The sequence below is a fragment of the Centruroides vittatus genome, unplaced genomic scaffold (assembly GCF_030686945.1).
Source record: "Centruroides vittatus isolate TY-2023 unplaced genomic scaffold, ASM3068694v2 scaffold_769, whole genome shotgun sequence".
Taxonomy (NCBI): domain Eukaryota; kingdom Metazoa; phylum Arthropoda; class Arachnida; order Scorpiones; family Buthidae; genus Centruroides; species Centruroides vittatus.
In genome coordinates, this window is record NW_027122717.1 from 2,130,775 (window position 1) to 2,158,040 (window position 27,266).

The 27,266-nt window shown below is 27.8% G+C and overlaps 1 protein-coding gene across 2 annotated transcripts in view; it reads right to left on the bottom strand.

The window, feature by feature from the left end:
• Positions 1 to 27,266, bottom strand: part of LOC136989866 (uncharacterized) — a 94,587-nt gene that overhangs the window by 44,125 nt on the left and 23,196 nt on the right. For both annotated transcript variants that reach the window (XM_067288150.1, XM_067288151.1), the window contains exons 4-11: positions 22,947 to 23,051; positions 21,557 to 21,608; positions 21,159 to 21,187; positions 11,948 to 12,084; positions 11,459 to 11,559; positions 10,558 to 10,667; positions 3,961 to 5,516; positions 1,560 to 1,625 (exon numbers count right to left, since the gene is read on the bottom strand). In XM_067288150.1, coding sequence (XP_067144251.1) covers positions 1,560 to 1,625; positions 3,961 to 5,516; positions 10,558 to 10,667; positions 11,459 to 11,559; positions 11,948 to 12,084; positions 21,159 to 21,187; positions 21,557 to 21,608; positions 22,947 to 23,051 — 2,156 coding nt within the window. The remainder of the gene's footprint in view (positions 1 to 1,559; positions 1,626 to 3,960; positions 5,517 to 10,557; positions 10,668 to 11,458; positions 11,560 to 11,947; positions 12,085 to 21,158; positions 21,188 to 21,556; positions 21,609 to 22,946; positions 23,052 to 27,266) is intronic.

Consider the following 27,266-nt stretch of genomic DNA (forward strand, 5'->3'; position numbering starts at 1 on the left):
CTGAGATTTTTTTTATCTACTGTGTAACTGTATTGAATAAGAAGTGCCTAAATTATGTATGAAACTTTATTATAGACTTCTCTGGTAGATTATAAGATGCTATATGGATGGATAATTTTTCGATTCACTGTATATACTTAAAAACAGAATAAATGGATGCATTAATATTGTTTTAAATCCATAAACCTCTTATCAACATTTTAGATTTCTACATTAAAAATCATTATCTGAATTATATATCATAATAATAGTGTTTAAAACATTAATTTATCCTAAAATCTAGAATCCTATGGTGTATAATTCTATATATTATTATTATATTTTACTAAACTTACATCAGATTAATTTAACAGAAACTGATTTTGTAAGCATTGCTGATTATTATTTACTTAATGGAATTTTTTGAAATCAAATTAAATAAATACACTAAAACAATGTTAAATTTCAGCTAGCAATTATTCCAATTTTAAAATGATTAATTATTTGTATACTAACATTTAAGAATGCATTTTTGATTGGCATTATTCTATTTCCAAAAAGAATTATAATGAGAATTAAATATATGAAACATATACATTGCTCAAAAAAATTAGGGGATAATGCAATATGTAATAAAAGCAGACATATGACTAATGAATTTTTCCCAGTGAATGATAAATATAAAATTGTGATATGAAATACACCAAATACAAAAACAAATGTCTTAAAAATTTACATTTATTTAAATTATGTATAACTGGCAATTTGTCAGGCAAGTGAAAGTTTTCCAATATTAAGAAACAACATACAAAGAAACAGAAAGCATCTCTAGTAGACTGTATGATCCCCATGAACTGTTATACCAATAGCAAACTTATGTGGCATTGTTAAATGAGATTACCTGGGGAGTTCTTTTAGTATCCTTATCCATTACTTATAATACATCATTCTATAATTTTGTTGAGCAATATATCTGTATAAATTTTTTCATAACATACCAACTAATTAGTTAATGTAAATTTACAGTTTGTATTTCCATTTTATGATAAAATTTAGTAGATCTCTATTAATCTTGAGTTGAATGAAAAATTCATATCGGTATTCATAAAGTTGAATGAGAACTTCTTTTAGAGATTATATATATATATATATATATTTTTTATTTTTGGCTCTTTCAGCAATATGAGGACTAAATGACCCTTTTTTCAGGCCCACAATGGAGAGATTGGACAGTGATGGACAGGGACCCAATGTATCTAGCATGAATCACCCATGACAAATTCCTGGGAGTTGTTTGCTTAGATTCAGTCCTAAGTCCCCAAGCAGTTGGTTGTTGCCTTAACTGCTTCAACCATCTGGCTACCTCAGAAATTTATATTTGACATAATGATGGCATGTGATGAATTGTGTACACAACAAAATTCTTGAACTTGAAAAATTATTTCAAGAAATTTAGCAATTATTTTACTTGATGTTATTTCTACACATGAATAAATACAAGAGAGATATTCTGATATAAACAAACTATTTAATGTTAAATTATTATAATAACCAGAAACTGACTGGCATTTAAAAATTACCTTCATCATCATCAGAAGAATAATTATTGTTTAATCTTCCAAGAGACGAAGATGATCTTCTATGCTCTATAAATTAAGTAAAAATGTTACAATCAAATATAAAAATGAAATAATAATTATATTTAAATACAAAATTATAAATGATATAAGAAAAATAAAAAAATTAAACATGTAATTACTCAATTAAAGTAAATTACATTAACACCAAGAAATAAGTAAAATAATTATATTTATAGGCATTTCTTTAACTATTAAAAAACTTTGAATAATACAACCTTAATAAGGCACTAAAAAAATGAGTTGCTCTTCTATAAAAGAAAATTTTATTAATATCTTTTTGATAACAGGCTACATCCAGCTTACATATGTGATTGGTGGAAAATCTGGATGTAGCCTATTAAACTCTTTGGCAACTTCATGGTCCCTATTGCAGGTCCATCATCAAAATAATTCAAATTTATTTCTCCTTACTCAGAGTCATGTTTTAACCATAGAAGAATAAGCAGGTCAACATAACTCCTATAGTTCCAAATTTATGACACACCCTGTATTAACTTATCCATAAGACAATTTAAGATATAATTGAATATATTTAAAATCTGAGGATGTTAATTAAAACCTATTAAAATGGTCAAAAACATTTATCTCACTGAAATCTATTTATTAACTTTAACAAACATTTTCAACCTATTCTACAAGCTTTCTTCAGGTTTTTAAAAATTAATGGAACATTGATAACAATTCTTTTTGAACAGAACAGTTAAGAACACATTTAAAATACAAAATTCTTTGGAATAATGAGCTATTTCAATCCAAAGAATAAATAAATAAATAAATAAATATATATATAAAAGTGTATTCTTTGGATTCAAATAGCTCATTATTCCGAAGAATTTTGTATTTTAAATGTGTTCTTAACTGTTCTATTCAAAAAAAAAAAAAAACTGTTTTGGAGTTTGGAAAAACAAAAAGTTTTGTATAAATTCATTTAAAAATGTTCCAAAACGAAGTATTGTTAACACAAATCTAGCAGAATTTGATTTTTGTTATTCTTGATAAAGGTCATTAAATATGACCAAAAACGTTTGAATTTGGTAATAAATATGGCTGCAATTTAAAAAAGGTTTTCTTGTGAGAGTTTATATTGTATATGAAATGCAGTCTACGGAGAGATCAAAAAGAACTGTTATCAATGTTCCATTAATTTTTGAAAACCTGAAGAAGGCTTGTAGAACAGGTTGAAGTTAATAAATAATTCTCAATGAGATAAGATGTTGTTGTGGAAATTAAGAACTAAACAAATATTTTTGACTATTTTAATAAGTTTTAATTAACATCCTCAGGTTTTAAATACATTCAATTATATCTTAAATTGTTTTATAAGGTGTTGTTGTGGAAATTAAAAAGCATCTAGCTTAATATTAATTAAGTATTTGTTTAGTTATTAAAATATTTTTTGACCCTGGATATTCTGGTTTTTTGATGTGTTTGTACATTCAAATTTCAATTATGAATTAGAAAATAAAAGTAGAAAATTTCTTTTCTCGCCTGATTTAATATTCTACTTTATGAATATTATATTTTTAATATTCATAAAGTTGAAAATTTCACATTTATTTCTCGAAATGAGTAGAAATGTATAAATTTATTTAAAATAGCAACAAAAACTTAACCAATCTAGTTTTAATTTGAATTAATAAAATTTGGAAAAATAATTATAAATTTCATTCTCTATTTCTCTTTCAAAATTATATTTTTAAGTAATAACTGATATCCTGGCCATCTCCTTTATGAGCCATGATGAGTATGAAAACGATTTTCTTAATGCATGCAGAGTAAGAGAGTTGATGGTTAGATGGCCAAGGCCTGGAGTCTGCCTATCACTCTGGGAGATTCCACATCAAATCTGGGTGAACAACTCAGGAATTTTTCAAGGATAGTCACTTCTGAATATATCACTCCTGTTCCTCACTATCTGGTCATTTCCATTGTGTGGGCCTGGCCAAAGCCATGATGGATACAAAAAAACTCTCTTAGTACTCACAGAACAGAAAGAGATAAAAATATGAAGAAAGGTAAGATTTCGAAAGGAAAATAATAATAACTATGTTAAGTTATAAAATAATTTGTTAAATAATTATTAAAAAATGTTGCATTATAATTAACAAAATGTAAACTGTAATGAAAAAAAAAAAAAAAAAAACAAATAATGGACCAAAGTCAGCTAAATAAAATATATTTGTAAGGTTATTTTAATTAGGAATGGTTAAAACTGGTTTGGAACAGCTGAATTTTGTTATTGATAATTCATTCACTTAATTTAAAGTGACTCAATTGAAAATTTCAATATGAAATAAATTAATAAAAGAATTAATTATAATCAAAATTATTTTATATCTACCCTGAGATCTAGAAGGTGATCTAGCATTCCTTTGAATTTGTTCTTCATTTAAAGAGTTATCTTTATCATTAATGTTTTTTTGTAGTCTTGGTTTATCGGGAAACATTTCAGGACTAGGAACAAGTATTTCCTGTTTTTCTTTGTTTTCTTTATGTAATTTTTCTTGCATCTGCAATTGAGCTTCATGATTTTCTAACTCTTGAAGGACATGTTTATGGTATTCTTCTGGCAATGGAGGTCTTGGAGGAGCTTCCAAATCATTGGCCTGGTCTTGAGTCTTTATTAACCTCTGTGGATATTTTCTTGAAAGAGGTGACTGTAGCATTCTTTGTTTCCATTCCAAAAGACGTTTCATAGACTCTTCACGTAACTGAGATTTTTTATCATCTGGGCAAGCTGTTGATTGTAAAGATGTTCCTATTTGATATCCTGTTGAAGCAGGTCTATTTTCTCTATTTCTACGATTATTACTTTGTTTTTTATCAACTGCTATCTCAGAATTTGATGATAATTTTTGACTTTTATTTCTTAAAGTTTCTGGAGTTTTATGGAAATGTTCATAAACATCATCTTTACAATATTGTTGATCAACAGGCATATTTTGTAAACTATAATAATTTATATTTTGTTTTTCAAAAGAATTATTGTCATCTTGATAATAATTCATATGACTATGAGGTAAATTTTCTTTTTGCCAATATTCTTTATCATCTTCTCTGAGATATATGTCTTCATTACCATATCTGTAAGGATCATAACATTCTAAACTAGATTTTGGTCTTTGAGGTTGACTTGATTTCTTTTTACTAGATGATTTAGGCCGGTAAGCTATGGGAGCATTAAATGGATCCGAATATGAATCATGTTCGAGAAAATCAGCAGAATGAGGCCTTGCCGGAGGTATATTTTTATTATGAGTAGGTGATTTATATGGATTTGTTGAGTAATTATCATTATAAACAGTTTCATTATGAGGTACATAATCAAAAGATATTTTATTATATTCATTATCTCTATTTACATATTTGCTTTGCTCATTACTAAGTCTTGGGCATGATGCACCATACCTATATGGGAAAGATTTTGCTAAATGTTTTTGATTTGTCATATCAAATCTTTCATCAATACTTTCTGTGCCAATATTATATTGTTCATTTGGTGCAATTGCATAGGGATCTTTCTGACCAGTACGTTTTGGTTTTGGAGGAGCATTTGCATACAAAGGTTGATGAGCTTTCATATAAGTATCTGGTGAGGTTGAATATGGCCGAGAAATATCACTTCCATAGTGTCCTGGATATTTATCACCACTTCCCAAAAATTCATTTTCACTCAATTTTCCAGTAATATGAGAACTATCACTAAAGTTGTCTTTTCCAAATTCATTAGAAGAATGTTGGAAATGTAACTGTTCAGAAGCAAAACTGCTATTAAGAGTGGAATTAGGATCTTGAGTACTGCCATATCTTCTAGATTTATATGAGGTAAAGCCTGAATCTTCATCATCATTAGGAAGAGAGATTTTTGGACTAAGATTTCTAGAAGTCATTTCAGGACTGAAAAAAATATTAAAATATTTTACTTAAATAATAAAAATCTTTGAAAACTTGGAAAAGTACTATATTAGTAATCACATTAATAAAATGAGAATTTAAAATAAAATACAGTAAAATAACAACCCTTTTTTCCCATTCCAGCAATATTTTAATTACGTAAAAACGTTTTCAACTGCTTTAATCAGCCATCGTTGAAAACGTTTTTACGTAATTAAAATATTGCTGGAACGGGGGAAAAAGGTTGTTATTTTACTGTATAGAAACAATTCCAGTAAGCTTTGTTTATTTATTTAAAATAAATAAATAAATAAAATAAATAAAAATTTAAATATATAAAAATCACTTGATGAAAATTAATTCTGATAATCATTAATAAATTTTTACCCAAAAACTAACTTCTTCAATTTAATTACAACTTTTAAAATGTTACAGATAATAATTATGAAACTGAAAAAAATTCTATACATATATAGCCTAATTTCAATTAATAATGGAAATTTTAAACTAACATTACCAAATAAAATAAAAATTCAAGATCTTGATAAATTTAATTTAATGAATTTCTGAAGTTCTGATTATGTTATCTAGTATTTTATTACTAGATAAAAAGTGATTGTAATAGTAAATTATTTCATATACATATACAGTAGAGTCCTGCTAGTCCGAACTAATTGGAATCAAGCCCTGTTCGGATTAGCTGAATAATTGAAATAATGCAGAAGCAAGTGGTAAAACAGGTCTGGTTTATATAGATCCAACATCATCAATGATGTCAGCACTCCCACCTGCAAACAGTTAACAAAAACAAGTTTTGTAATTTTGAAAGGGCAACCTGCCTTGATTGATTACCATTATTTTAACTGTACAAAAACTGAAAAAACCATGCAAAAATCAAGCAGTTTTGTGCCTCTACTTCAGAAAAATCAGTTGAAAATCAATAAGCAGGTATATCCTCAACATTTGACAAGCTTGATGTAGCTTTATTCACGTTGTTCACTCACTCGGGAAAGAGAAAGGAAAACACCCCTAAGTGGACCTCTTGTTAGAGAAAATTTCCTCTCCGCTGACTGAAACATGTTCAAATTAGGTGGACATTTGGATTAGCGATGTTCGGACTAGAGAGACTCTACTGTATAAAGTTTCATTAAATTTAAAAGTTAGTCATATGTAATTTTTTCTGTCATTTTTACACATCTAGTGTGTAGATGTTAAATATTTATAACTGTATATTCATAAAATTAATATAATTTTAACAAAGTATCTTATAATTTTATATATTACATTATACAGTATTATATAATATTAAATTCTATATAATAATTCTTTTACCAGGTACTCTGTACATTAGTATAGATCCAATAACGTGTTATTTAATCACACCATTTTGATTTTTGGTCAATTACACAAGTTTTATAAGAGGTATTCACTAAAGAACTGTCAGATTTGATTATTTTATTTTATCAAAACATTGTTTAAAATTCTTTATAACAAGCAATTATTTATTGTGACAATGTCACAATACTGAGCTGCAATTTTTGATCATATTTTTAATTTATTTAATTTAAAATATATGCTCGCCACATCAAATTAGTAGTGTCTTGCCCGTGTACATCATACTTTTCCTTTAACAATAGAATAGTGCCAGTCATCTATCCAACACCTATTGAGGAAAAACTTTTGAATTGAAATAAAATGACTTCTGGTTTGCATTAGATGTTCATATATAGTTAATTGGGGCCTCCTGTCCCTAAGGTTTTCATATCTGGTCTCATCAGTCCCAGTCCAACTTGCATGCTAAGCTACAGGAAAGGGGAACACAACCACATGCATAAGCAGGTAAACACAGTTTTAGATTACAATAATAAACTGAGATAAATATGTAGGTGCATGTATGTTATACAAACACCTACATATGGGGCAACAATATACAGTTATTAAATAATGATAAGGATTACATTGATACAAATAAAACCTCTAGGGTGTACTCTATCCCGGTTTATAACAGTAGACTTGATAGAAATCTTACATACATCGGCTCAACCAATAGATTGTTAGTACGTAGGATTAAAGAACATACAATATCAGCAGCAAAAATATAGTAACCACTCTTGTCCAGTATGCAAGTGAATCTGGGGTGTTCGTGGTGCCTGACTTAAAAAAACAGATGTATGCCAAACACAAATTACAAACTGCAGAGATATTAGAGATTTTTAATTCTACATTAAGAGAACGATGTAGTAATAATAGAGACTGTGTGACACTTTCCTTTGCATGGCAATAACCCCTTAAGAAAAAGGAAGGACAACAAAAATGTGGCTTGCTGTAAAAACATGGTGTTGTCGTAGTCCATTGAATTATTTCGTTTATTTTTTGTTTCATTATTTTTATTCTTAATTGTATTCTATTTTATTTTATTTATTTTTATATTTAAATGTATTTCATTTCTATCATATTTTTTCTGATAATGAAAAATCCCATTTAGTGTTAAAAAAAAAAAAAAAACATAATTTAGTACTATGTTCAAAAATAGAATTGCTGTTCTGTTTAAATACCTAATGAAGGCTTATCAAGCAGGCCAAAAATGTTTGTTTTTATTAAAATTAATTGCTGGAAAAGTGTAAGATGTGATCAGTGTCTTTATATATTAATACTAGTAGGTAAGCCTGATGGTGCTTGAGCAAAAAATAAAAACAAACATTAAAGTTATTTCATACTTCTAACTTTTCTAATATGTTATATTATAGTATTAGATTTATACTTACAAAGGTTAAAACAAAAACCATATAAAGAGTTTGGTTATTTCAGCCTACCAATGTCATGTTTACTGTGATACTAAGTTGATATGAAATGGCACAATTTCATTGGCCAAGTAGACACCAATTGAAATATATTTTAAACTTTTTAAGATATTATATTTTTTCCTAATGTTAACTCTAAGAAATTGTGCCATTCACAGACAAATATCAGATGGTAATCTGGCAACCAATCAAATTTCTCAAAAAACAGACCAAATATTGAAACTCAACATCCTCAAAAACTACTTAAATCATATTTTGTGCTGGCCAGTAACCTTATATTATGTAATTTTCCTATTCAAATGCCATCATACCACTGGTCTGATAGAGAAGGGACTGTTGCGGAAGGAAGTTGAAGTTAATTTGACCAAAAGTAGTCATTGACCTCCTCCCAAAAGTGAGAATGACTACTAATTAATACAGGTCTACTATTAATATTTGAAAACTGACCTGTGTTGGATGGGTTGTGATGGTCTTGCACTTGATTGAAGTTGCTAACCTTAACATCTGAAAGACTTCGTCTGACTTATTTAAATAAAAAAAAATCTTGTAAAAATGCTAGAATAATTGCTTTTATGTGGTAATAAATTTTTTAAAATTTTGGCAACCAATTCTATAAACTATGCAGTAAGTGTGTTCTCATAAATATTGCGTTTATGGAAAAATTAATGAACTGCAAATTGAAAAAATCGTAGACCCATAAATTCCCACTGTCTTCCCTTATCTATTTGTCCTTCCTTAATCTTGAGAAAGGAGTTAGATAGATGAAAGTCAAAACCAGACATGGAAATAGTAAGAGAAAAGGACCAGATTAACTATATGTGAACTTCCAATTTGTACCACAAGTCACATTATTTCAATACAAAAATTTTCCTCTGAACAGTGTTACTCACATAACCGGTACAATGCTGTTGCTAACAGGAAAAGTATGATGTACAGGGGATGAACACTACTACACTCCATACAGGCAAGTGCTATGTGCTACCTGTCACAGTGATGGCGTAATAGTGCATCTACTTTGCACTTTATCATTGTCACAGTAATTCAGTGAATATAATATATATTTTTTAAAATTATATCCCTTTCTTATGTAAGAATTATATTTAGTTAATTACATTGTTAACTTTTTTGCCAACAGACAAGAGTTACGTGTAGATCAGAAAATTTACTGTAAATAAAAATTAATTGATTTATAAAAATGCAATTGATATTTTGGGGTGGGACATATGGCATGATCTAAGTTAGTTACATCAAAATGTAACTAACGAGTTTCGTAGCAATTGGCTGAATGGCTAAGGAGTGTATAGCAAACAAACAAACATCCTCATTTTTATATATATACAGCGCCGGATAAAGAGGCGGGCAAGCCAGGCGACTGCCCGGGGCGCCAAAGTTTGAGGGGCGCCGATATAAAAATAAAATATTTTTTACATTCATTATTTTTTTAGATTTTATAAATTAAAATTGATCATTTTTCATGAGACATCGATTTTTTTAGCAAGCAATAAATTGTTTTTTCTTTAATAATACCAAATAAAGGTCACAACGCTAATTATTTTATTATTGTCAACAGATATAAATAATATTACAATTATTCAAAGAAAACTATTTGTATAGTCAGAATTCATAATAACTCAAAAAAAAGATTAATAGACAAAAACAAAAATTTACTAATTAAAATAATGAAACCTAAGAATTTTTATGGCTTTTATCACACAACATTGATGCAGACAAATGCTTTTTAATCTCTAAAAAGTTTATTTTTATTTATTTTGAAAAGATAATTTGTAATCAGTATCACGTACCATAACAATCTACTCAAAAAATGGACGAGATCAAATTTATAAATTACAAATATCAACAAAATTATGAATAGTCAAAGTGATACTGGCGCCTGTCATACGCCTTAATGGTTAAATAACTTTGTCTTTCTGTAAACTTTGCATTAACAACACTTGCCGTGCTTTAAATAAATAAATTTTTTACACAGTTCTTTATTGTGTAATTTTGATTTTTTGCCTTTTTCTACTTTTTTTTAATTTGCAGTAAATTTGTATATTCTTGTATGAAAGGGTGCCAAAGTTTGTTTTGCCCGGGGCGCTCAAAACCCTAGAACCGGCCCTGTATATATATATATGGATTTTAAATTTATTTTTGTATATTTGGTAAGATAGAAGAAACAATAATATTTTTAAAAGAGAAAAGTTTATTTAATAGTTTAGAAACACAAAATAATTATAATTTACCTAAGAGTATTCTGCACAATTGAAGCTAATGACATAACATTCATCCACTGAGCCATACCTTCTTTAGAATCAGAAGCAAAATAATAAGTTTTCATATTATGATGTTCTGCCTAGGATAAAATTAAAATTTTGCTGAGGTTTATTAAATGAAATAAAATAATTAAAATATACAAATTTAAATAATAATTTGTTTAAAGCTTAATTTTAATTTATAAAATTTTTCATAGCATAAGCAATTTTTATACTTTGTGTGATAAATTATTTAATAGATTAATATAACAACTGATTGAGAAAATTTGCCAAATCAGATTTTAATAAACTATTCAAATTGTTATAGGCAAAATGTAAATCATTATGTATAATATACATGCCCACCACAGACAGAAACTAAGATAAAACCAACACCAAAGGAAATTAGTTCAGTTCCCACTTACTGCAAAGAATTCTTTAAGCTTCAGTTACTTATAACTAAAACAGAATCTAAATAAGACATTTATAGAATTTAACTAGGCTAAATATGTTTTGACTAAATATTTCTTTTACAAATGCTATGAAATTTATAAATAATAATTTAAGAGTTTGAGTGAAAAGGTTATAACCTATACAAACTTAGTTTAAAGGAAAATGTGAATAAAAGATTTTTATTATTTGCCAGTGTGGTTTACTATGCCTCTGAGCTCACTGTCCTTTTATGATGTAAATTGACACTTCTGAACATTTCATGGGACAAACATTAGGTAGAGCAACCTATCAGTAAGGATAATTCAAAATTTTATGGGTTACGACCTTTTACACCCAAATGCTTCAATTTTTATTATTAAAAAAATGAGAAATAATACGTGTCTTAATTTTATAAACAAAAAATTCTATTTTTCATGTTTTTATTAAGCCAATTACCCACTTTAAAAGCAAACTTTCGAGATATTTTATCGTCACTTGAGCAAGCACTAATTTTGTAACTAGGAAGTAGAATTGATCCGAGAACTTTCTCTTCATCTGGGCCTACAAAAAAAAAATAAAAATAAATAAATAAATAAATATATTTTATATGATTCTCAAATACAAATCATGCTACTATTTAAACACTTGGCATTTTTCCATCTTTATTTAGTTGATATCAACTAAATAAAGATGGAAAAATGCCAAGTGTTTAAATAGTAGCACAATTTGTGTTTGAGAATCATAGGAAATTAGAAAACACAGTTTCAGAAAATTGAGAATAAATATATTTTAATATTCTATATTATAATCTAAATAAAACAGAAAAGATAAAAACATATAAAAAGTTTAAAAGTAATTTTTCTGAAAAATCATACATATAAATGTTATGTATTATACATGGAAAAAACTTTTCACATATGATACATCCTTATTTCAAATTTAGTCATACCTTTGTAATAAAAGAGGCAGAAGTCAGCCAGTACAAACCAACGTTTTCTCCATTGTTTTAAGGCACCACCTTCTAATTTATACAACCAACCTTCCATTGATACAGGTGAATGACTATTCCTTTTTACTACTGGAGATCTACAATAAAATAGGAATGATTCATAAAGAAAACTGCAAAATTTGAAAATTATATAATCTATATATATTATATTAAGCAAATTATATGTTTCAATATCAAGTAGTTACAGGAGTTAAATTGGTGAAAGACTCATTTTGCTAGTCCAATAGAAGATGTCTAGGACAAAACTTTCTGAGTAACCTATGTAAATACCAATCAATGATAAATTTTATATAAAGAATATTTCAAGAAAAGAATAATCTTTACATCAAAATATTAATTTTAAATAATTATCATATTTTGGATTGGATTGAATTGATAGATATGGCAATGCAACATATGGGTGATCTGCCAAGGAAGGAGTGCCTCTCAGAAGGATCTTCTATAGGAAAGTGGCCCCTATTTAGATGTTAGACATGTGAGAAAAAACCAAGAAAACTTCATAATGACCAGTATAAACGCATGACCAACTACAGTGATGCCTTATACTTAAAATTTAATTCATTCCAGGAGGCCATTCAAACTCTGGATCATTTGAAGTACAATGCAATTTTTCCCATTAGAAATAACAGAAAAAAAATTAATTCATGTTCAGACCCTAAGCAATACACATTTTGATAAAGTTGAAAAAGCAAATACACATAATTTAAGGTAAAAATAACAATTAAATGTCCTAATAATAAATTAAAACATGAAACAATAAATAAAATACATAAATATGTATTTTATTATTTGTTTACAAATATCATAAACTCTCCAGAGATTGGAGTTGTACAGCAACTCCAATCTGTGGAGTTGCTGTCAAGTTACTGTGTGGGGTTATGATATTTGTAAAATTTAACACATTATTGCTAAAGTGAGATTTTACTCTTTGTTTAGAAGCTTATTTTAAATTTTCTACTTCACATTTTGTTTAAATAAAATCAAGTCAGAACATCTTTGGATGAAAAGCATATCATATATATTAATACAATCTCCATAGAATCACTGGTATAAAGCAATAAAAATAATTTCAGCCATATGTAACTTCCAACAAACCAGGGGCTTACACCCATTGTTTGATGATGAAGGATAGGAAAATAGAGCTGGATTACATTTCAAGCATAGCCAGGCATACTCTGCACACCTTATCAATGCTCTTATTGTATGCCAAGAACATCCAACAGAACCATTACAATCAAAAGATGAGTCTTTTTTAGTTGTTACTTATAATAAGGTCCTTGACAGCATCTACAAGGAAATATCCCACTTTACGAGTAACAGGATCACTTATAGGAGATCTCCTACTGTTTTTTCTAGTATTAGAAATGATAAGGACTGATTGAACCAAAACTGTATCCTGGGAATCTATACTATCCCTCTAAATGATCATAGGGTGAACCATCCATATGAATATATTGGAGCTACTGCTTGTGGTCTAAAAATGAGGATCAAGGAGTACAAATACACAATTCATAAGGGTCTTTCCACTACTGCATTAGCTTCTTTCACTGTTGATAGCAATGTTCAAGTTAAATTTGAGGACACCCATTACTACAACATAGTGATGATTCAACCAACCTAAAAAATCTTGAAAGACTAGAAATATTCAAAGCATTTAAAAGAGGGACAGTGATTAATTTTAAAGAAATAGACTCACTAGCAACCACATGGAGGGCATAATTTGACTTATAATAGGTCTTGAATTAAGTTTGGGCTTTTTGTATATACTGTGTATTTCTTAAAATGTTATCCAGTTTGAAGAATCTTGTTAAATGAAACATTGGGCATGTGCATATTTTGCAATGTTCAAAACTTTTAAATTTTTGTTCTTTAAAAAAAAAAAAAAAAAACACATTCTATTAGTTTTACTTGGCATAAACCTGAGGATGACCATTAAAAACAGAGGAAAATGTTTATTTTTCGTTTGATTAAATCTACTTCATGCTGGTTTGTCAATAGTTATGTAAGGTTGAAACTATTTTCATCATACATATTATGCTTTATGAGTTTCAAAAAGACATAATGACATACAAACAGAAAAACTAAAGCATAATGTGTGTGGGGAATGTGCTCCTACACTACAAACATATCAATGTGGTTTAAAAAGTTCCATTTGGGAAATTTTAAACTAAAGGATACAAAACATGGGTGTCCAAAAGCTATCAATAAAGAAAAATTGCAAGAAGAAATTGTTAAAAATCAATGAATAACACACAATATATATAACCAAACAAAAAAAAATAAATAAATAAAGTGAAAAAAAAGCACTGTAAACAATGAGCATAATGCAAGAGCCAGAGCAACAGATGACTTGGGCATACAGACAACAGATTGCATTTACACTTTGAGTGCATTTTTTTACTGCACATGCAGTTCAAACACCAAGATGAATTTTTGCCAAATTTAGCACTCGAAGCATAAGATACCAGTGTACTAGTATTCAGTGGTGTTTTCCACTCAGCCACAGATGGCTATAATATTTTGATAAAATAAGATTAAAGAAATATAATTTCATAGTAGTTTGAATTTGATATTTGAAATTAATTATATGAATTTTTTTCATATTTTAAACTGATAATTAGCAATGTAAAAACAAAAAAAAATTTTTGAAAGATTTAATGTGAAATGCAATCGTTTTTGAAACAATTTATACATTAATATATAAATGCAACAACACTCAAAAACACAGATCTAAAATTGCAAAGACAAAACAATTACTACTCATTAACAACACAAAAAGACAATCCAAATAGTGTCTTTCACAGTGATTTTTTATGTAATTACTATAAGTTACTAATTACTAATTTTATGTAATTACTAACACTATTTTAAATGTAATTACTATAAGTTTTCATTTGTAAGTTACTAGCTTATGAGTTCCAGTGTTGGAAAAAAATAACAACACCAAAGATTAAGATTAGAAGTAGATTATTTTGTGTCTCTAACTCTTCTATTATATTACATTATAGTATTTGATTTATATAACTACAAAGGTTATATTACATAAGGGTTTATCATACTGAGCGACCAATCTAACACATTTTAAAAGTTCTTTAAATTGTGTACAGCAGAGGAATAAAGAATTTTTAAAATGCCTTAGATTGGTCACTCAGTATGATAAACCCTTATGTAATATAACCTTTGTAGTTATATAAACCAAATACTATAATATAACAAACATTAAAACAAAAACCATGTAAACAGTTTGATTAATTCAGTCTACCACTGTCACATTTATTATGATACTCAGAGGATATTAAATGGCACAACTTTATTGGTGAATTAGACACCAATTAGAAATATATCTTCAATTTTTTCAGATATCATATTTTTTTTCCTAATGTTAACTCTAAGAAACTGTACCATGCACAACTGAATATCAAACGGTAATCTGCCAACCAATAAAATTTTGGAAAAAGGCTTAGGTGTTACTAATGTGAAGTAAACCTGATAAACTCCATGTGGCCAGCTTGTTGGCATGCTCGAACCCAGGACTAACTAACTTCAGTGTTCAGAAGTTTTGTCCACTTGATTACTGGAGGGTACTTATTAAAATTAAGAAAGTACTGTTCAGAAATGAAAAAAAAAAAAAAAAAAAAAAAAAAAAACCCAGAGTTGTAAGTTGTGGAAAATTAAATACTTATGAGCTTTTCACAGGCTTAAACACTTTTGATTCCATGCAGGAAAGTGCTATGTGCTACCTGTCTCAGTAATGATATAGTGCATCTATTTTGTGCTATACCATTGTCGCAGTAATTAAGTGAATATAATATATATTTTTTAAAATTATATTTTTTTTTTGTAGGAATTATATTTAGTTTATTATTTTGTTAAATTTTTTGCCAATAAATGGCACCATATGTAACTCAGCAAATCAAATGTAGATAGAAATTAATTAATTTATAGAAATTCATTATCTAAGTTAGAAGTATTTGAATGTAATTACAGAGTTTTGTAGCAATTGATCAAATGGCCTAGAAATGTATAGTGAACAAACAAACATCCTCATTTATATATATCTAGATAAAAACTAAATCAGCTTTAGTAACAAAGTGTGTTTACAAACTTTGTTAAAAATTAAACAACATAAGTACTTTGGAATATGTTTAAACATTAGCTATAACCAAAAACCACTAATCAAACTCAGCTTTTACTTAATGAACTATCAAAATTGCCTTCTTTTGCTGAGAAATGTTTTATTAAACAAACACAAATGTTTTCAACCTAATGCAATAGGCCATCTTCAAGTGTAATTGAATTTTAATGCTTTTTAAATCAGATAAATTAACATTTAAATAAAAAGATAAAATATTTTAAACAAATACAATATAATATAAATAATAAAATAAAATAAAATAAACAAAATGCATTAATATATACAGGCAGGTGCAGACTAAGAATTCTTATATTTTAATTTTTCTTTTTATGAGGAATTTCCATGCATTAGGTAGTCCATCTTCACCCATGGCATTTATGTAATCATCTTTTAATTTACTTTTAGAAATTTCAAATTTTCCTTGGCTCAATGCTAACAAAGTGAAGAAAAATTCCTAGGATACTCACTTCATTTCATTTAACTATTAAGTCAACTTACTGTACTTGTGTCATACTGGACAAAACCATGTTACAGTGCCCCTTTTCAATGTCATACTTGTGTGTACATCACAGACAAAAGACATGCCAAAATAGGTTTCCTAATTTATACAGTATTTTGAGAAATGATAAAGATAAGGTCAAAAATGAAGAAAAAGCAAACATATACAAAATTCCATTTGAAAATCAGCAGTTAGCAGAATACAGAAGAGCTATATTAGGGTCACAAGAAGGAATCTAGCAAGTAGGCTTAAAGAGCACAATTATGACATTGAAAAGGGGAACTGCAACATGGTTTTATCCAGTATGACAAGTACGGGACTACACATTTAAATGGAATGAAGTGAGTATCTTCAGGGCTATGAGTTTACCTTCGTTAGCATTAAGCCAAAAAAACTTGAAATTTATAAGTAAATTAAAAGATGATTGCATAAATACCAGAAATGCAGATGGAGTACCTAATGCATGGAAATTCTGCATAACAGAAAAATTAAAATATTAGAATTCTTAGTCTGCATCTGAATGTATATATTGATGCATTTTGTTTACTTTTATTTTATTACTTATATTATTTTGCATTTGTTTAAAATATTTTATCTTTATATTTAAATGTTAATTTATCCGATTTAAATTTATCTATGAGAGTTCAAACGTTCCTTTGTTAAAATATTTCATTTTGAAAAGGTATTTGAATTTGATTACACCTGAAGATGATCTATTGCATTAGGTTGAAAACATTGTGTTTGTTTAATAAAACGTTTCTCAGCAAAAGAAGATGGTTTTGATAGTTCATTAGCTACAACTGTGATATTATGGAGTAACATTATCATTAATCATAGAGCAGGCAAACTAACAAACTAAAAAGAGCAGGCAATATACACAATATATATTTCAAGATTAAAGATATAGATTAGATGATTTAAATTAAATTTATTACGAAATCACTTTTTGACTTTTTATAGCTATAGATAACTGATTAGTTAACTGTCAAATTTAAACTAAGCATTTAAAAAATATATATTTTAGAAAAGTATCTACAGAAATATAATATCTATTATCTAACAATCATTTAAGTATATGTAATTTTATCTTAGCGATGAAATTATAAATAATTCAAAATTACAATTATAGAGAATCACACTGTCTGTTATTTTCTTTATTAGTTTTTCTAGGAAGACCACGAACCAATGCATGACTTGATGCAATCACTTTATTACTTTATGATATGCATTTCAAGTGTTTCAGCACCCCTTTCCATCATTTTATTAAAGTTTTTTGCACATATCTTTTCCAACTTAACCAAATTTAAATTTATTATCTGCAAATCGTAATAAAATATGAAGCAAACATAAATTAAAAAATTCCAGAATGAAGCAGTTTAATAAATTTAAATTTCATTTTATTATTTAAATTTATAGAACTGCTCTGTTCTTAAATTTTAAATTTGTTTGCATCATATTTCATTATGGTTTGCAGATAATAAATTTAAACTTGGTTAAGTCAGAAAGGATATGTGCAAAAGATTTTAATAAGATGATGAAAGAGAAGTGCTGAAACACTTGAAATGCATATCATAGAATAAATAAAGTGATTGTTACATCAAGTCATACATTGCTTTATCATATTCCTAAAAGAACAAATAAAAAAAAAAGTAGAAATGAATCCTAATGAGTAGAAACTGTACTAATAGTAAACTTAAAACGTTTACTTTTATAACATTAAATTTTTTACTAAATCAGTCTAACATTAAAATTCTGAAATAATGAAAATAGTTTTGTTGTTAATATCTTAATGAAAAATAACTTTTTATATTAACAAAAAATAAATATTGGAAAATTAATCAATAATTTACCAATTATTTTTTAACCATGCAGTGTTATAATTTTATAACTATTTTTCATTTATTTTTTCATTTATCTATTCATATTAATTCAAACAATCACTATATATGAGGGTCGTTCAATAAGTCTTTAGAAAATCCAATAGATGGCGCTCGTAGCATCAAAATTGGCGCGTTTTTAGTAAGCATCGTGGCTCACTGGACAACTGTGAAAATCTCAGTCATATTCATCGCACAGTTTAATTTTTATTGTCGATTGAAGCAAGAAACTTTTGTTTATTTAGAAAAATGGAAAAAAGTGAGTTTTGAGCGGTGATTAAACACTTATATTTAAAAGGCTTAACACCGAAAGAGATCAAAGCTGAGTTGGATGAAGTTCATGGCACATCTGCTCCTGTGTTTGCAACTGTTTACAATTGGGTAAATGAGTTCAAACGTGGCCGTACATCCACAAAAGATGAACATCATTCGGGACGTCCGGTGGAAGTGACTACTTCCGAAATGATTGACAAAATCCACGATATGATTTTGAGTGATCGACAAATCAAAGTGCGTGAAATAGTTGAGGCCACAGGCATATCACAAGGTGTGGTTTTTTCTATTTTGCACGAAAAATTGAGTGTGAAAAAAATCTCAGCAAAATGGGTGCCTCATTTGCTCTCAGTGGAGAATAAACGTAATTGTGTGGTTGACTCTGAGGCTGTTTTGGCACTTTTTCGTCGCAATCCTGAAGAGTTTCTGTGTCAATACATAACTGTGGACGAAACATGGATACATTACTATACTCCAGAGACAAAAGAACAGTCAAAACAGTGAGTTTTTGAAGGCGAAAGGGCTCCGAAGAAGGCAAGACAGCGAAATCGGCCGGAAAGGTGATGGCCACGATTTTTTGGGATGCACGCGGAATCATCTACACTGATTACTTGGAAAAAGGAAAAACAATAACTGGAGAATATTATGCATCATTATTGCACCGGTTGAGCAAAGAAATCAAGGAAAAACGTCCTCATTTGAAAAAGAAAAAGATCCTCTTCCATCAAGACAATGCACGGATGCACACCTGTGCAGTTTCGATGACCAAAATCATGGAATTAAAGTTTGAATTATTACAACATCCACCGTATTCACCAGATTTGGTCCCCAGTGACTTTTTTTTGTTTTCAAACTTAAAAAAATGGCTCAGCGGACAACAATTCATGTCGAATGAGGAGGTCATCGCTCAAACAGATGCCTATTTTGAGAACCTTCCAAAATCTTACTTTTTAGATGGCTTAAAAAAGTTGGAGAAATGCTTGGAAAAGTGTATAGAGCTTAAAGGAGATTATGTTGAAAAATAAAAAAAAAATCTACTTAAAATAATTTGTTTTTCTATCTTTTTCTAAGAACTTATTGAACGACCCTCGTAAATTCAAGGAGTCACCTTCTTTACTTCCAATTATATGTTTTTCAAGACCTTTTTGTCTCATCATCAGATTAAACACTTAAGAGATTCAGACAAAGAACAAGTTAAAAAGTTTTAATGACAAGTTTTAATGGATTCAAACATCCTGATTTTATTGATAAATGTGCAATACTGATAGCATTAATGTAATAAAAATAATTTTATATAAAGAGTATCCTTACATTATTACTTTCTATGACTATCCTAAACTAAAATACAGTAGAGAGTCGTTAATCCGAACCCCGGTAATCCGAATCGCCGGTAATCGGAACGATTTTCAGTCGGACTGTGTCATGCTGAATCGAATGTTTTTGATACTAGATTTACTTCTAAAGTATAATTTTCATGTTTTTATATTCTTCAATATATTTATTTTGTTTGTACAAAATAAAGAAATAATTTTTAACGATACAATAGCCTTGATTATTATTATAAAAATTTTCGTTAGGCTTAAAATCGACGAAAATTCAACATGAAGCAACATGCAACAGAGAAAAATTCAACACGAAGCGACACGCAACGGAGAAAAATTTGAACATCGGACAGGTTAATATATTTTTTGTACATAATCGGTTATCCGAACAACCCGTCCCCAATTGATTCGGATTAACGACACTCTACTGTATGTATCTTTTGATGACAAAAAATAAAATAATTTAAAATTATTTATAAAATTACAATTAAAAAACATAAATACAATAATAAAAAGTGTAAAACAAAAATGGTATATAATAATAAAATAACATTTTTATATTTTGCTTATTATTTGGAAAATACAATCAAATAAAAACTTATAAACAATGCAATTCCATTTGATCAGAAAGCATTATAATACAATTTGTTATTTAAAAGAAAAACATAATTATCCAATCTTCTTTTAAAAAACAATTTATTATAATAACTTTTTGGATGAATTTTAATAAAAGACAAAATTGTTTTGATAATTATGGTGTTATATTTTAAATTATAGTAATTTTTGCAATATAAGTATTGATTGCCAACATGATCATAAATTGAATAAAAATAAATTATATAAAAGTTTTTATACAGAAAAAAATTGATTGTTAATAATATTTAACTTAATTTTAATATTTTAAAATTAAAATAAATGTTTTGTTTGAAATCCAATAACTGAGTATTTTTTTTAACTTTCTAAAATGTGAAAAATTATTTTATTAATAAATTTTAAAATGCACACTGTGTATTTTTATGAGTAATTTTTAATCATATTCAATTACCTGATATGTTGTCCCTTCTTCTTCTGTGACTAGAAAAAAGAGAAAGAATACAAATCAATGCAGTCTGCAGACAACACTCACACTGCTGCTGCATCACCAGATCAATAATTTGAAGGACATATGATGAATGCAGTTACAATGTATGATCACAGAATTAGAGATTTACCTATTACTTAATTATTAATTAAATATAGTCTTATTAAAATTATAAAAATTACTATAACAGAATTTTTTGTTATATTATTTTAAGCTCTTTACAATTGGACAAACAGCTAAGCTTTGATGTTATTAATGTAAGTATTTCTACAGTTACATGACATATGTACAGTATATATCTATTATAATTTTTTAATATATTTATTTTATAAAACTTATAATTTTATTAAAGTAATACTTACTTTTCTTAATTCTCCATTAGCACTATGAAAAGAACTTTGAGTGTAATCAGAACTATTAAAAAAAACCTTTATTAATATTCTTATAAAGTAATAATAATGCAATAGAAAATATATACAATAGTTTTATGTCCATATTTCTGAGATGTTCAAGTTTTATTATTCTATATTCAATATTATATTGAAAATATTGAGTATTATATAATTTTTGGCTTATGTAAATCAATCTCAACATTTATTACACCTATAATATCAACCTTATACACCTATATATAACCTTTATACATCTATCAATAACATTTATTAACCTATTTTAACATTTCGCTAGATGTATTAATATCTTTGAAAAACATTATAAACTGAAGTTACAATATAAGTGGTACTTATTCTCTAATTTTTTCAATAAAGAATTTTTGCAATAAAATAAAAAGGCAGAACATAAATTTTATATTGTGTACACTGTAGTAACTTCTCAAAGTGGGCAATATCACCTACTTTGAGAAGCATGCTCTAAATAGTTAGAGTAAATGAACCTCTAAATTTTCTTCTCCAAATTTCTTGCTAAACTTTAACTAAAATCCATTAAGCATTCATTTATATTTTATTGTTTTCAGGGACTATTAATGTAAAATGCTAAATTTTCTCCTATTTCTATGCATACTAGGAAACCATTTTATTAAAAAATGCTTTATCTAGTTTAAGGATAACTAACTATAAGAATATTAAATTACAGACTTTTGGAATGAGTATGTTTCAGACTTAGATCTAAATAAAATTTTTAGTAGCTAAAGCAATATTTGGAAAATTAAATAATAATTACCATATATTTCCGCAGATAAGACGACATTCAGATAAGAGGAGGTATAAATTTTCGTCAAAGTTTTATAGTTTTAGCATATATCTGTCCTGTAAGATGACCCCCAAACTATCAATGGCCTATGAATTTAGTTTAGATCAGCAATCATCATCTGGATAATAATACTGTATAGCGTGTACGGAATTATGTCCTATTTGTAATTTTTCGAATAAACAAATTTTATTTTCTGCCTTGCTATTGTTGCAAACGTTCACACTGATTCGGGCATTCGGGTAATGACCTTGACTATTCACAAAAACGTCGTATGGGTTATTCTATTTTGTGGACATGCCCTACTCTCTACTAGTATATAATTACGGTTTGTCCATTTTTTATAATGGTTTTAATTTATATAAATTTCAATCTAATTTTTTTGTATCTGTCCTATAAGACGACCCGGATCTTGGGGGCCTTTTTTTATGATTCAACTATCGCCTTATCTGCAGAAATATATGGTATATATTTTATCATATTCATATCAAAGATTCCAACAGAAATTAAAATTTAACATTACAAAGAAGACAAACAATCAGATACCTTATATTAAAATGTGGTTGATGAATAGATGTTACATTTGACTTATACTGTATAGCAGATAACTGAGTAACAGGGTGAATGAAAGATGTTTCTTTCCTATTGTGACTGAAAAAGTTTAAATATTTCATTAAATATATTATTTCATCACAACTATTGACATAAAATGCTAACTTAGATTATACCAAATTTTGTTTTCTTGTTCTACATTAACAAATATAATAACTTAAATAATAATTAAATCAATACGCAATATAATTTTCAATTCCAAGTATATAAATATAATAACAACATTATAAATAAAAAACTTAATATCTACATTCCAATAAGCAAGAACATAAAGCATGTGAGCATATACTCATACATAGTACTATTGAGTTGTTTCTATTCTAAAATCTGAAATTAATGGAATTATAGTTTTCTTATAATGATTGATGAAAATTATCAAATAATCAGTCCGTTTATTTATAACTCTTTAATTCATGGTCTGGCAACTATTGATTGTGATCAAGACATTGTGAACCATGATATTATAAATAGAATGGAAATACTAATATCTTGTTCTAAAACATTATAGAACTTGACACCATCTATGTAAATAAATAAATCACTGCTAATTTCAGGAAGCCAAGCTTTTATTAATTAAAAAAAATGTTTTCAGTTAAAATCTGATTATCTCATTATTTTAAACCAGTGGTAACCAAACTATGGCTCATAGGCAAAATCCAGCCTGCAGCACATATTAATCCATCCTGCAAACATATTTGACACATGATTTATGATAGAAATAAGACATACAACTTAATATATATGGAATATACAAAATATTTGTAGCCCATCTACCTATGACTTGTTGCAATTTGACACACAATTGAAAAGTTTAACCAACTGTACCATTAAATTGAAGTTTTTAAGGGTAAGGATAGTCAGACCAAAAATGTTTCTTTAAATTAATAAAACATTGGCTTCCTGAAATTAGAAGTGACTTATTTATTAATATCTTGTTCCACTTATTATTACAAATTATTTAATACATAAAATGAAATTAAAATTTCTACAAAAATTAACATTTTCTCAAAATGATATTCCTAATATGAAATATAATATAAATGTAAAACGCTATTAAAAAAATATAAATTAATAAATATTTTAAAAAGTTATTTATTTAGTATATTAACTAATAATTCTATCATTGACTTTTACTCTGTATATTCTTTCTGATACTTTTATGTCTATCAGTTTTAAAATATTGTTCCAGTTTTTAATTTTGTTACATATACATTTATACATCAAAATAATAATTACATTCTAAATTATAGTATTTGAAATTGATCAAAGAAATAGTATAATTTAATATAATTTCATTACAAGTTATGTATTCACTTGTTATGTATCAATAGCACTTATAGTATAAATTGAAAATTTTAGTAAGTTTAAAACCATATAAATCTGATTCTGTTAAATAAGCATCAGAAAATTATTTCTATGATATGTAATAAATATATATAGTAGGGAAGTACTTTGGTAGGATGCTGAATCTCTGGATGGTAGTATCTCTGACATTCTGAGTTCAATATATACAGTCTTCCAAAATGAATGCTACCTTTTTAAATTACTGTAATTATGTTAATTATTATCTATCTTTGATCTTTTTTCAGTAGATTCAGAGAAGTATGTAATGTACAGAAAAACAATCAATAGAGTAACTGTCTGCATTTCATCTCCCACCTGCATTCAAACATCTTGTTGTCTACCATTTCTAGGAAGTGATATAAACAAAAATTGCAACTTCGCAATAGAGAAGGCATTTTGTGTTCTGTAATTTGCAAAGTCAGAATCATTCGTCATTGCACAACATGAGTAGTTTGCAAGAGTTGTAGAATTATGAAAAGAGTAAAAATGGCTATGCTATAGTAAGTGTAGGAAGAATTTGAGTACTGATTAGATGAATGTTGTGTGGCATGAAGTATATACATTGAGAATAATGGAAATATGTAAAATTTGAAGTTTTCCAATGTTTTAATGTATATTTCAACATTCTCAGATAAAAATTAACATAATTACAATAATTTAAAATTGTAACACTCTTTTTGGAAGATTCTGTATTTTAAACAGGAAATTCAAATCAGAAATACTATAGAGAAAATACTCAGGTAGAACTGACAGGAAAAATATAAATCTATTTTTAATGCTTTTTAATGTTTACATAGTCTTTTCTGGACCCACCAGTGGCCGAGCGGTTCTGTCGCTAAACACTGGGAATTCAATCACAGGTTTGTGCCACACTCAGACGGGCTGGCCACGTGGAGTTTTCCAGGTTTTCTCCACGTTTGTAACACCTGAATTTCCCTTTACCTAATTATTAAAATTATAATTATTAATTTAGATAAGAGATGGCACCTAACGCCCAAGTTTATTTGTATTAATTATTTGATTATAGCCATATTACAGCCTGAATATTTAGGTGATCGTTGGATGATTATACAGTAGAGAGTCATTAATTGGAACCCCGGTAATCGGAACGATTTTCAGTCGGACTGCGTCATGCTGAATCGAACGTTTTTGATACTAGATTTACTTCTAAAGTATAATTTTCATGTTTTTATATTCTTCAATATATTTATTTTGTTTGTACAAAATGAAGAAATAATTTTTAACGATACAATAGCCTCGATTATTATTATAAAAATTTTCGTTAGGCTTAAAATCGATGAAAATTCAACACGAAGCGACACGCAACGGAGAAAAATTTGAACATCAGACAGGTTAATGTACTTTTTCGTACATAATCGGTAATCAGAACAAATCACTAATCTGAACAACCCCAGTCCCCAATTGATTCCGATTAACGACTCTCTACTGTATTAACTCATTGGGCTTTGAGATGTGTATTATATGCACGTCAGTTATAATTGTGGACATATAATATTGACATTAACACAAAGTTAACATTTATTGTAGTCATTCTTTTACATTTTTCTATGTTACAACTTTGTCAATCATCACTTTCTATTATTTTTTTGGTTTGTTTTTTAACAACTCTTTCTGTCCTGTGGGCACTAGAAGGGTCTTTTTTTATAAAGCCCATTATGGGTTCAGCCAGGCCACAATGGAGCAACCATGCAAGGCCTGTCATATCTGACTGGACCACTCCATCAAAAATTAGTGGGGTTTTCTGACTGACTAAATTTAATCCTGGGTCCCCTAAGGTAGGCTGCCACCTTAACCACTTGGCATCAAGCCATCACATTCCATTAATAAATCAGAAATATTTTAAATAGTACTATGATTTATATCCTGTTTTACAATTATTAGTTATTGGTAAAAATTGTTTGATTTATGTCAGTAAGCATCATAGTAACATCAATTAATCATGAAGGTTTATCAATACACAAATAAATATACTATAATTCTCAATTTCAAGATAAATTCCTTTTTTTTTCCCCCATATTTTCATCTCTCTGAAATCAAAATGTCATTCATATCAAAAGAAAGTTGCCACAACTAATTTGGCTTACATTCCATTGATAGAAGTATAAATGGCTATGTTATTTTTAGAACAAACATCATAGGTATAAATCATCTTGCTGAATCCTGACAGGAAATTTAACTGTGTTGAATTTAACTAAAATTAGCACACTATTTAATACTTAAAATATTTTCAGAAAGATTACATTACAATGCACTGTTAAAATGAAAACTTATTATGTATGGAGAAGAACATGGAAATAGAGCTGCAGGATATAAATTTAATGTAAGTGAAGCAAATATTCATTATTAGAGAAATTACAAGAAAATATGGAATTACAGTTAAGAAGTAACCAAGTATTCCACAGAGCCTAAGAAAGGAAGACATCCAAAAGTAGACAAATCTGTTTAGATTTTATTATTGAGGCATATGCAAAAGGATTACCTGTTACATATCAAGCAATATAATCTAAAGTACAAGAAACTGCAAAATGTATTCCAATAAATGAAGGGACTTTTAAAGCAACAGAACGTTCTGTGCGACTGATTTATGCACTGAACAGGGTTTTTGAACATTGTTAAGATGTCAAACATCCATTTAAAGATTTCCAGCTGACTTTCAACAGAAACTGTTCAATTTCCATCAATACATGATTCAATTGAGGGGGAAAACATATGAGTTTAATCAAATAGGAAGTATTATTGAAATCTCAGTGTTCAATATGCCTGAAAAACATACTGTCAATTCTAAGAGTAATAAAGACATTGAGGTTATGAGTATGGGTCACAACAAGCAATATATAACTGTAGGTCTATGCATAACAGCTGACGGCCAATAGTTGCCACCATATTTAA